At 33.8% G+C, this 13,006-nt stretch overlaps 1 protein-coding gene across 1 annotated transcript; it reads right to left on the reverse strand.

Annotated features, from left to right (window-relative positions):
• Nucleotides 1-11,705: 11,705 nt before the first annotated feature.
• LOC124992446 (keratin-associated protein 19-1-like) lies at nt 11,706-12,168 on the reverse strand. Its single transcript, XM_047563201.1, has one exon. It carries the CDS (start codon nt 12,160-12,162, stop codon nt 11,881-11,883), a length of 282 nt encoding a protein of 93 aa, XP_047419157.1. The 5' UTR covers nt 12,163-12,168; the 3' UTR covers nt 11,706-11,880.
• Nucleotides 12,169-13,006: the final 838 nt, after the last annotated feature.

The following is a 13,006-nucleotide window of genomic DNA, read 5'->3' on the forward strand; positions in this document are numbered from 1 at the left end:
GTCAAACTGCTCCAAAACAGCTCACAAAACAAGGCACCTGTTTTTCAACATTTTCAAAGAAACACAAGGAAAGAAAATGTGAACCAAGCATTCCATAAGTAGGTTGTTGTGAAAAAAACTGCTTTACCTATTGCAAGAATCTAGGTAATGTTGGACTCTCATATTCCTCTTGAACAATCAACTGAAGATTCAACAGAGGTAACTCGGGAAGCTTCAAGGCTGCTATTGAGACTTTGCCATATTTATTTTTCAATCTAAAACTAATCCAAATATTAAAAACAAAGAATACTATGTAGACATTATGTAGCATGAAAACATAAAAATAATCCAGTTAAAAATGAAAGAATGGAGGAGGAAAGGAGAAAGATACTTGATAATTAAATAAGAGATGATAAAAAATGTGTATCATTAAAAACAGGCAAATCAGTGAAAATTTAAATAACAAAGGAGTAATAATTTTTATAAGAAAATATATAATGGATCATTGGGTAACAATAACTATCAAAACTTTTCTAAATACTAAAAAATAAACAAATATTGTGTAAAGAAACCCCACGTACAGAACAAAATATGACAAATTTAACAGTGCACAATAATTATAACAAAATATTTGTCGAGGCTGATAACAAACATTATAGCTAGTCCATGAACATGAATATACTTAACCAAGTGATTAAGAAAGTCTAAAACTTAAAATATATGAAAATTAAATAGAGATGCCACTATACACCTATTAGAACATACAAAATTTCCACAATTGATAATACCAATGCCAGTAAAGATAAAGAAGCAAAAAGAATTCTCATTCATTGCTGGTAGGAATGAAAAATATTACAGACATGTTGGAAGATGGTCTGGCAGTTTGTAAAAAATACCTAACACACTCTTACCATATAATCCAGCAAGTGCATCTTGACATTGAGGAGCTATTCCTCTATCCAACCGTATCCCTGTTCCCATTAACCATCCTTTCTCCACCCCTCCCTCCCCACCCCCTTCCCAAGCTTTGGTAATCACTATTCTATTTTCTCCTTCTTTGAGATCAACTTTGAACTTCCAAATATAAGTGATAACATGTGGTATTTGCATTTCCATGTCTGACTTATTTGACTTCACGTAATGTCCTCTAGTTATAACCATATTGCTACAAATGATAGAGTTTCATTTTTCTCTATGACTAAATAATGAGTTAGCAATCCTAACACTTCATTGAGAAGAAACAGATATAGTAAGAAATACCCACATGTACAGAGAGCCAAAAGCTGCAATAGTTTCAGACTATTCAGTCCAAGTTTCGAAAATATAGTCCTTATGCAATAAATTGTCCCAGAGCACTGAGAATGAATAAAGTCATCAATTACTCTTTATGAAACTAATCTGCCTTCTATCTAACCTCAGTAAAGATAGCACATAAAGAAAAAAGATAATTACAAGCCCATATTACTTATGAATATGTCTGAAAAATACTAAATAAAAGATTAGCAAATAGAATCAAATGCCATGATAAAATAATACAAGAGGAAATGGAATTTATTGTAAATAAAAGTTTAACATATTAGGTATTCATTAATATAATGCATCGTATTAATAGTTTCAAAAACAAAAATCATAATTCTATTTCCATAAATACTTAATAACTTTTGACAAATTTCAACAATCATTTCTGATATATACACTTAAAAATAGGCACCAATAATTTCTTAACATAATAAAAATGTTGTAAAATCAGTATCTTATTTAACTGTGACATCTTACAGTATTTCTAGGAGAAAGGAAAAGGTACCTAACATATTTATTATCACACTTTGTTCTGGAGATATTAGTAACACATTTGGACAAGAGGTGTCAATGGAGTAGTGAGAGTTGGAAATAGAATTAAAAAATGATTTCAATTTGTATGCAATATTATGTACACTCCAAAGATCTTTGGGGAATAAAGAATAAACTAAAGAATTAAAATAATTCATTAATCAACAGGACATAAAATTACTATAGAAAAATCTATGATTATCATACATACAAAGGAGTAAAATACAAGATAGAGAAACCTTTGCTTACAATAACAAAGAATGCACAATACTTTACACGACACTTAATAAGAAATGTGCCAAATCTATATTTGTTGATTCAAGTCCTGAAAGAGTCTAAAGCAGATTCAAGGGCATTGAAAACATCCTTTCTTCATGGAATGAATGATTTGATATCATAGGATATAGATTTACCAAAATTGATCTAGAAATTTAATTCAGCATCAATAAAAGTACTTATAAACTTTTTATTTTTAATGATTATAGACAAATTGATGCCAAATTTCATGGGAAAAAATAAATATGTATGATTAACAAGGAAAACACTAATATAAAAAGAATCCAGAAAAATTCTAGTTCTTCCTGATATTAAGCCCATGATACAGTGCATGGCATAAAAGACTTGAAGAAATAAAATACAACATTCTGACATAGAGTTAGATAGTATGAACATTTAGCATATGCTAAGGTACATACCTCAAAGACCTTTTAACAGATAATACCTAAGCAACTAGTTGGTCACTTGCAAAAGATTTAAAGAGAAAAATATAAAGGAAATCTATATTCCCTCATGATATGTAAGTAATCACCTTCAACTATGTAAATATAGACCCCACATAGAAAAAAAGAGAAAATGACAGAATTTCTATAGAAAATTTTAAAAAGGCTTTCTGATTTTGACTCAAGAAAAGAAGAAAAAAAAAGATATTTGGTTTTTAATTTACATTTCAAATAGTTAGTATATAAAATTATATGTATTTGTGTTTGTGCATGTGTCTATAAATATGCCTATATAGGATTTGTGTGTGTGGCAACAACATCATAATCCTAAGTAAAGTTTAGAAACAAGTGATTAAGAGAAATATATACATACATCATATATCAAAGATAAAATAATCTTATTCTTAAGATATAATAAACTTGTATTGACATAACAATTGCAAATACATAAGAAAATAATTCAACAAAAATTAAAAATTGATAATTAAATATAACAAAAGATTTTTAACCTCACTCAGAATGAGAGATACACCAATTTTCACTAACTTACATGCTACCATTTTCCTATTAATGGGCAAACATTTAAAAATATGACAGTGTATTCTTTTGGTGAGACTTTCAGGTAATACCCATTCTTGTCCCTTGCTCATAAGAAAGCAAAAACAATAAAATCCAGATGGAATGTGTGGGAAGGAGAATAATGGTCCTCTAAAATAAAAATCACCTAGTGGGCTGGGGTTTTGATTCAGTGGTAGAGTGCTTGCCTAGCAAGTGTGAGACATTGGGTTCATTCCTCAGTACCACAGGATAAATAAAATAAAGTTATTATAGAAAAAAAAAGATAACCTAGTGTGTTAGTCAACCTGTCATACTACAACAGAAATGTTGGAGATAATTAACTTATAAAGAAAACAAGTTTATTTTGACTTTCAGTTTTGGAGGTTCTAGTCCATGATCAGTTGCCTGTATTGCTTTGTGCCTGTGGCGAGCCAGCACATCATGGAAGGATCATATAATGGAAGAAAACTGCTCCCCTCCTGACCAGGAAGCACAGGTAGAGGAGCAGGCAGGGGTCCCACAGTCCCCTTCTGGAGCATTCCCCCACTGACCTAAAGACCTTCCCATGGGCCCGACTTAGGTTGTTGTTGTTTTGCTTAACATAGGGTCTCACCATATTGCCCAGGCTGGTCTTGGACTCCAGCAATCCAGGAAAGTCAACTGAATAGCTTCTTGAATAGCTGTGACTAGAGACATGAACAACCACACCCAGGTGGTCCTACCTCTTACAGATTTTATCACCTCCCAGTAATGCCAGCGAGGGGATCCAAACTTTTAATACATCAGCCTTTGGGACACTCATATAATATGTAAGTTTGATAGTTTAGGTGGCTGAAGAAATTTTGTAGATATGATTATAGTTATGGAAATAATTATTATTATTATAGTTGTGGAAATCATCTTGTTATCTTGGTGGTTTCCATCTTATCATGAGAACTTAAAAGCAGAGAGTCTTTCCCTGGTGCAGAGAACCAGAGAGATCACAGTACAAGAAGGACTCCATATTTCATTCCTGACCTTGAAGATGGAAGGTATCAAGGGCCTTGAAATGCAAGTAGCCTCTAGAAGTTGAAAAGGGGAAAAAACTAGATTATCCTACAGACTACACCAAAGGGGATGTAGCTCTACCCAGGCAGTGGAGAGTATCTGACTTATGAAGCTATAAAATATTATATATGTGTTGTTAAACCTCCAAACTATAGGAATTTATTACAGCAGCAATAGAAAGCTAACAGTTTAGAGAATTTGGCAATAACTAAAAATGAGTAAACTTACTAATAATCAAAGCCTCTTCAGATTTTATTCTCAAGCTACACATCTAGCAATACAAATGAATATATACACACTTATTCATTGCACCACCACTGTTTGTAATTGAAAATACTGAAGGAACACAGGCTCTCAGACATAAGGAGATACTTGCATATGCTATGGTATGGCTACAAAATGGGGTGTCATCCACATTTAAACATGTAAAATTTTAAATGAAAAAAGAACAATTCTCAAATTGATATGGAATTATTTCCAGAAAAAAATATTGTTGAGTGAAAAGAAAGATGCCATAAACTATCTGTGCTATGATACCACTTTTCCAAGACATATGAAGATAGATAAGAAAGTAAACATCAGATTACTTTTGTGGGAGAAAGAAAAGGAAGGATAAATCTCAAACCAACCAAGACGGTAACCTACCAAGGAGTACTGAGAGAAAAATAGAAAGAAGGATGGGAATGGAGCAGAAGGGATGCACTCAAGCTCTAAAATGATACAAGTTTCTTTTAGTCCTTTGGCCTCCTCCACCACCTAATTAATTTATTTATTTAGAAATAGTCTTCTTGTTTCTCAGGGCCTTGCTGGGTTGCTGAGGTTGACTTTGAACTTGTGATTCTTTCTCCTGTCTCAGCCTCCAGAGCCACTGGGATTACAGGTGTGCACCACCACACCCAGCTCTTTTTGCCCTATCTTAAAATATATTTCTTCAGTGGTACAGTTGGTGCTCTTTTCTGGATAGGATACATAGTTTAATATCACATCTGTGAGTATGTGAGTTTTCCCTACCATATTGAGGGTGGCAGTATTTTGTTCCTTGCTGTTGCTTTGTAGAAATGTTCCAGGAGGGTTTGTCTATTATGTGCTGTTCATTTTAGACTTTTAGCTTCTTTCCAGTTTGGCACTACAGTGAGTAGAGCTACTGTGGGTATACTTAAATATTCATTTTGGTTTGCATAGACACTCATCTGTTGGATACATTCCCAGGAGTGTAATTACTATGTCATAGAAAATATAAATGTTCAGCTTTAATAGATACGGATGGTATTTGAAAGTGCTTTCATTAATTCATATTCTAAGTGGTGTTGTACAAAACTTCCTTTTGCTCTGAATTCCTACCTTATTCAACAAAACACCGATTTTTTTTTTCTGTTGGATATAATAGCACTGTCTTGAATAAGATTTTAATGTCCATACCTCTGATGACTAACGATGAAGAACCTTTATGTATGTGACTTTGCCATTTAGACCTCTTGTATTAAACAAACGTAAGCCTTTTGAGTATTTTTTTCTTATTAAATTTATTTGCTCTCTGTATGTGCAATATATAACATCCACACACATGAACACCAACTATCTGTTCTCATCTGTGACATGTCTGTTCATTTTTTTATGCTTTCTTTCAGCGAACAGGAGTTTGGAAGTTCTTCATAGTTTTCTTCTTCAAGATAATATCGATAATTGGAAATTCTCTTAAGTAAATTTTAGAATCATCTTGTTAATATCTTTAAAAATTGTATTTGAACTAAATTTAATCTATAAATCACACTTGGCAGAATTGTCAATAATATGATTCTTTCACACTATAATTATGATATATCCTCACTATATTTAGACACATTTAATCTAAGTAGAGTAAATCGCTACCAAGTGTGGAGTCAAATGTACATCTACAATTCCAGTCAAGATCAACTTACCTAGAACAGAAGACCCTGAAATCCTAAATTTGAAAGAGTACTTAAATGTTGATTTTGATAGATTGTTGGAGATTGAGTGTGCTCTAATGTCAACATAGAAACTCCCAGGGCCAAAGTTTAAGGGAGGTCTCTTTGCTTTACTGGACTTTACCTCCAATAATTTCATTAGATTATCATGGAAAACATTAAAGAAAAATATCCTTATGGCTCTGGATAGAAAAATAAGTTTTTAATCATTATAAACTGAACTTAGATAAATCTATAACAAAGGTCTACTAAACAGAGAAAATGCCCTAGTCAGAATTTAAGCTCAGCCAGGGGTAGGAATTCTCCCACTCCATCACTTTCAGTCTTATGTCTGCTCTTGGAGACCAGTGTCATCCAGAGGGACAAGGGTCTGGGATCCAGTGAAGTATGTGGGGGCTCCTTTATTCAGGGAAGAGAATAGGGGGTCAGGGAAACAATCTACAGCCCCTGGATACACACCTATGACTGCCAGTCTTTGATACAAGTCTGTCAAATGGTAAGAGTTAATTTTAAGAGTGTCAAATGGTAATGTTCTCCTAAACCCTTTTTCTGCACCAGCAGGGTATGATTATAATAGCAGATTACAGCAAAAGAACTGCTACAAGATGCAGATTCCCTTTTAACAGAAGTCCATAGAACTAAGTTCAAGATCCAGAGCTATAGTAATAAAAACAGCATGGTATTGGCACCAAAACAGACATGTAGACCAATGATACAGAATAGAAGACACAGAGACAAACCCACATAAATACAGTTATCTCACACTAGACAAAGGTGCCAAAAACATTCACTGGAGAAAAGATGGCTTATTCAACAAATGGTGCTAGGAAAAATGGAAAGCCACAAGTAACAAAATGAAATTAAACCCTCATCCCTCACCCTGCACAAAACTCAACTCACTGTGACTTAGGCACTGGAACAGAGACCCTGCAGCTACTAGAAGAAAAAGTAGGCCCAAATCTTCATGATGTCAGCTTAAGATCTGACTTCCTTAAGAAGACCCCTACAGCACAAGAAGTTAAATCAAGAATCAATAAATGCAGTATGTAGTACCCCAATTAGTAACAAAATTAATGTGAATTGCCACACTAAAGGCCTACCTGCCTCACTTCCAAGTACCCAATAAATCATATGGGACTATTCTTTTTCTTTTAATTTTTTTTTTAAATTTTGATCCATTGTGCACAAATGGGGTACAACTTTCATTTCCCTGGTTGTACACAAAGTTGCTCTGCTTGTGTAATCATACATGTATATAGGGTAATGGTGTTTGTTTCATTCTATTATCTTTCCTTCCTCAGATAAGTGACTTTTATAAAACATCTCCACCTATTCCAGTGTCCCAAGGTGTTTCTCCTGTGTTTTCTTCTAATTGTTTCATTTTTTTTTTCAGATCTTATACTTAAGTCTATAATTCATTTTAAGTTGATTTTTGGTGAGAGAGAGAAGTCTTATTTTATTCCACTGCATATGAAAACTCAATTTTCCTAGTACCTTTCATTGAAAAGACTTATCATTTCTACAGTGTGTGCCCTTAGCATCTTTGTTAGATACCAGATGACTTTAGATGTGTTATGGGGCACAACTTAAGAACAGACCAATCACCACTGAGAAGTCCAAATTTGAGAGTCTTTATTAAGCCAGCCTGCTGAATGTCTCACACAATGCCCCAAAAAATGGCTATTGGGAGAACTGCCCTTACCATAGTGTTGTAGGAGTCCTTATACCAAAAATCACATAAATCATAAGTGTCTGTTGCTATGATTCGAAATTACACATTAACATCATGAGATAGATCATCAACAGAGGGGGAAGTGGGTCAAAATGACCCTTACCTAGGTACAAACTAAAGAATGGTTACTAACATCCACACAATCACTGTTCACATGGTACATTGTTTAGGAGCAATAGGAATCAAAAGAGAGCAATTCTTTACTACATAGGAGTTGCCATTGTATATTATTAAACATGTCACACCAAGTAACTGATGATGGGCACAGAGGCGGGGTATTCCCATGGGAGAAGCTTATTTCCTACATAGTATGGAATCTCAGAGCAAAATGGAATCTGTTTAGTCATTTCCCTTAGAGTCTGGCCTGTAACATTCTCCTGGAGTCAGATCTGTCAGCCCATCACAAATGCATATATCGGTCTCTAGGCCTCTGTTCTCTTGGTCTAACCATGCTACAGATATGTAGAATATTGTGAAGTCAGGTAGGGTAATGCCTCTTACTTTCTTCTTTTTCTCAAGATGGTTTTGGATAATTGTTTTTTTTATTTTTTCTCTTTCTTTCTTCCTTTCTTTTTTCTTTCTTTCTTTTTTTTTTTTTTTTTCTTGTATGTGGTTCCATATAAATTTTAGGATTGCTTCTCTAGAACTGTGAAGAATGTTATTGGATTTTTGGGAGAGACTATGTTGATACTGTAGATTAATTATTATAGCATGAACACTTTAACAATCTTGATTTTTTTCTTTTTTTGGTACCAGGGATTGAATTCAGGGTGCTTAACCACCTTGCCACATCTCCAACCCTATTTATTTTGAGATAGGTTCTCCCTGAGTGCTTGGGCCTCACAAGTTGCCAAAGCTGATTTTGAAGTTGTGGGCCTCAGCCTCAGCCTCCAGAGCCTCTGGACTGTAAGCATGTGCCACCATGTCCAGCAACAGTATTGATCCTTTTAATCCATGCATATCGGATGTCTTTCCATTTTTCTGTGTCTTCAATTTCTTTCACCAAGGTTTTGTAGTTTTCATTGTAGAGGTCTTTCATCTCTTTGGTCAAATTTATTCTTGGGCATTTTATTTTATTGTAACTATTGTAAATGGAATTGCTTTCTTAACTTATATTTCAGATCATTTGTTATTGTTGTAAAGCAATGATACTATTTTTGTTTATTAATTTTTGCATACAGAGACCTCTGTGAAAGCTGGGAATTATTTTATTAGGTCTGAGAGTTTTTAGTGAAGGCTTTGTGTTCTTTTATATATAAGGTTGTCTCATCTGCAAACAATGACAATCTAACTTCTCTCTCTCTTTCTTTTTTTTTTTGCTAATTTGGATGCCTTTCTTTCTTTTGCCTGATTGCTCTTCCAATACTTCCAATATTAGTTTAAATAAAGTGATGAAAGGAAGCATTCTTGTATTTTCCCATATCTTAGAAGGCCCTAATTATGTTGTTTTATTTTTTGTGTACCTAATTTGTCCAAAATATTTATCATGAATTAGGGTTAAATTTTGTCAAATACCCTTCATGCTGTTGGTTAAATTTTTCTCACTAAAATACCTGACAAGAGGAACCTAGAAGAGGGCAAGATTGTTTTGGTTCATGGTTGCAGAGGATGCAGTCCATGAATGGCTGACTCCATTGCTCTGGTTCTGAGGTGGGGTGGAATATCATGGCAGAAGGCATGATTGAGGAAAATGCCTCAGTTGATGGCAGTCAAAAAGCAAAGAGAGAAAGAGACAGAAGCAAGGAACATCACATAGTCCCCAAAGGCACATCCCTAGTGACATAGATCCTCCAAACATGTCATACTTGCTTATGTTACCACCTAGGAGTCCACTCAAATTAATCCATCAATTAGATTAATCCACCGATGAGGTTACAACCCTCATGTCTGATCCAAACATTGTCTAAAATCCACACCTCTGTACCTTGTTTCTTTAGGAACCAAGCTTTCAACATATGAGCTTTTGGGTGGACATTCCATATCAAAATCATAACTCCTTTTCTTAATCTATTGGTATGAGCATGCTTTTTTGTCTTTCATTTATTCGTTGTGGTATTTCAAAGTTAATGATTCATGTATATTCAAAAATTCTTGCATCCCTGGGATGAAGCCCACCTGATCATTAGTCTTTTAATGTGCTATTGGATTCCATTTGTAAGTACTATATGATTTAATTTATATGTAGTATATTAAAAAGATGATTTAATAGACATTACAAGTAAAATGGTATTTCCAGAGGTTGGAGAGAGTAGGGAACAGGAGGGATAGAGAATGGTTGATTAATGGGCAGTAAGTTATGTTAGATTGAAGTTATGTGTGTTATTGCGGTGGAATAACTATAGTTTATGATTGTGTACTGTAACACACAAAAGCTAGAAGAACAAAGGATTTTAAGTGGTTTTCTTTTCCCCATAAAGAAGTGATATATAGGTGTTGGGACTGTAGCTCAGTGGTAGAGTACTTGCCTTGCACGTTTGAGGTACTGGGTACCCTTCTCAGCACCACATAGAAATAAATAAATCAACAAAGATAGTGTGTCTACCTACAACTAAAAAAAAATTTTAAAAAAGAAGTGATAAGTATTTGAAGAAATAGATACAATTAACCTGATTACACAGTGTATCAGGCATTAAAACACCACATGTGACCCTAATAATATGTATCATTTTTTGGATTTTTATGTCAGTCAAAAATTAATTTATTTTAAAACAAATGACAACAAATCATATCTAACTTTTAACAACAACAATAACAACAAAATACAAGCCATGCAAAAAGGTCAAAGTCTCCACAATCTGAAGGGAAAAATCAATCACTAGAACTAGACACAGATTTAACATGATGTTGAAATTAAGGGGTTGAGAACTTCAAGTTATTTGTGAATATAAATTATTTAATTTATTTTCTTAATAAATTGTGTTTGTGATTTTCTGTTGGTGAGCTTTTCTTTCATTCTTTAAGTAAAACTCACTTAGACATGAAGTATTGCCTATTTTATATATTACTATATTACATTTGTTAAAGTACCCTTAATAATTTTTCATTAATGCTAATGAGAAATATTGGCTTATAATTTCTCTGCAGATGACATTATATTTTTGTATTGGAATTTTGCTGTCTTCAAAAAATATATAGATATGTTTCCTCTTAGTTTCTGAAAGACAAACTGTTAAGAATTTGACAGTGTAATCATTGGCCCTTAATTTTTTATTTTTAACAAAGTTTTAAATCATTGATTCTCTTTCTATATGAGATATAGAACTATTCAGATGTTTACATCTTCTTGGGTAATTTTAATGAATTTAACTTAATAAAATAATGTATATTGTAGATAAAAATAAAAATGATTTCCACTTTTGTTTTTTTCTATGATGTATTTTAAACATATACAAAAAAAAACACTACAACAAATATCTTACATCTCTATACTGGTTTATTTTAGTGAAATAAAAATTTAAGCTAAATTTCTTTATATCATAAAAGCCTTTGAACCTCTAGACATGGAATTCTTATATTTCTCTGGAGTTGAAAATGTAGATATTAGTAACAATTATGAATGAAAAGGAGAAAAGGATAGATGAGAAAGGGGAATAAAGAAAAGAAGACAAGCAGGGTGGTAGGAGTAAGAGAAAGAAGAAAAGGAGTAAGAAAAAAATTATCATGAAATAAAATACATCATTGAAGTTCTTATATATAAGACAATGATGTTGCCATATTTATGATATCAGTTCATCTCAGCTTATTGTGATAAAAAAATTAAGCTCGCGACAAATTTACTATGTAAGAGAAAGTTTATTATAGCATATCAGATATTGAAAGGCAGACATTTGCAAAAGCACAAATGATCCCCCATCCAATACAGAGAGAGATGAAGAACACCATCACTATACAACATCACTATTCAAATGTCAGTATCCAGTTCATCTGGTTTTCTTCACATTACTATCAGATACCAGGCGATCCAAATAGAAGTTCATTTATCAAGACGAGATGAGAAAAGCATGCAGACCATGGAATGAAGTTTTCTAGAAGAATCAAGGGCAGGTACTGTAAATTTTCAAGTATTTATTCAGAAGAATCCAGAGATTCCATATTCTCCACTGCATGATGGGCGGCAGCATCCATATCCATAGCTTCTGTAGTCGGAGCCGTATCCGTAGTCTCCAAAGCCAGAGCCACATCCGTATCCATAGCCTCCAAAGCCACAGCCACCGGTCAGTCTGCGGAAGCTGCCATATCCCAAGCCTCTGCCATATCCACAGCCATATCCACAACCATACCCATAACCCAGGCCACCAAAGCCTCCAAGGCCGTAGCCGTGGCCTCCGTAGTAGCTGCCGTAGTGACACATGCTGTCAGGGGTGGTGAGTTGCTTGGTGTTGTAGGGCAGTTTTGTGAATGTCAGGACCCAGGGACTTCCTTTTATACTCTGATGGTGTAGAAAGCCACACCTCCAAATGCCGTCCATTAGAACAAATTACTTGAAAACTATGCCAACTATCCTGTTTCCTAACAACCAACCACTTATGTATGTAACTAGCTATTTAAAAATTATGCAATCTGTTTGATGTTCTGCTTTATTTGGATTCCTAGAAAATATTTTGCCTCTAATGAAATACTGTGGTGTTTATATTCTCCATATTTGTTTGATTTCTGAGTTTCAAACTCCATAAACGAATCCTTATAGCTTCAAGTATTCAAACGGCATCACATGAGGTTGCATTTGCCCTCTAATTGCACTTTTTTCTTTGAAAGTCCATAGTTGCTCATTCTTTTCTAAGCTGATTGTATACCTTCATTCTGCCCAGAATTCACATGAATTTAATCATAATTGTTCCCTGAAGTGTTCATCCTCTTTTAAAAAACGGCAGTCAGCTATGATGCATGTCTTGATACAATGTGCTTTTAAAGTCAGCTGAGCATCACATTTTGTAGTGCAATGGTAATGTTTACTTTTTAAAGATGATGTCAAAGAAATTTCCCAGGCCTCATGTCTCCTGTAGAGATAACCTGCTCGGTGTATATGTTGAAATATTACTTAGAGAAAGCCTCCCTAATCCTTTGTAAATTACTCTCTACTCACAAATTTATTCTTATTCTGGATTCTGAATTCTGTAAAATCATAGAACAAAATAGTTACAGAAATAAAGAGATGTGAAGTAATTTATTTAGATGACTTTTTTAGCAATAAGAAA

This window comes from Sciurus carolinensis, chromosome 9, assembly GCF_902686445.1.
Source record: "Sciurus carolinensis chromosome 9, mSciCar1.2, whole genome shotgun sequence".
In the NCBI taxonomy this organism is placed as follows: domain Eukaryota; kingdom Metazoa; phylum Chordata; class Mammalia; order Rodentia; family Sciuridae; genus Sciurus; species Sciurus carolinensis.

What these genes read in the sequence shown, in the direction of transcription:
- LOC124992446 (XM_047563201.1), bottom strand. Translation starts at nt 12,162, where the DNA reads ATGTGTCACTACGGCAGCTACTACGGAGGCCACGGCTACGGCCTTGGA.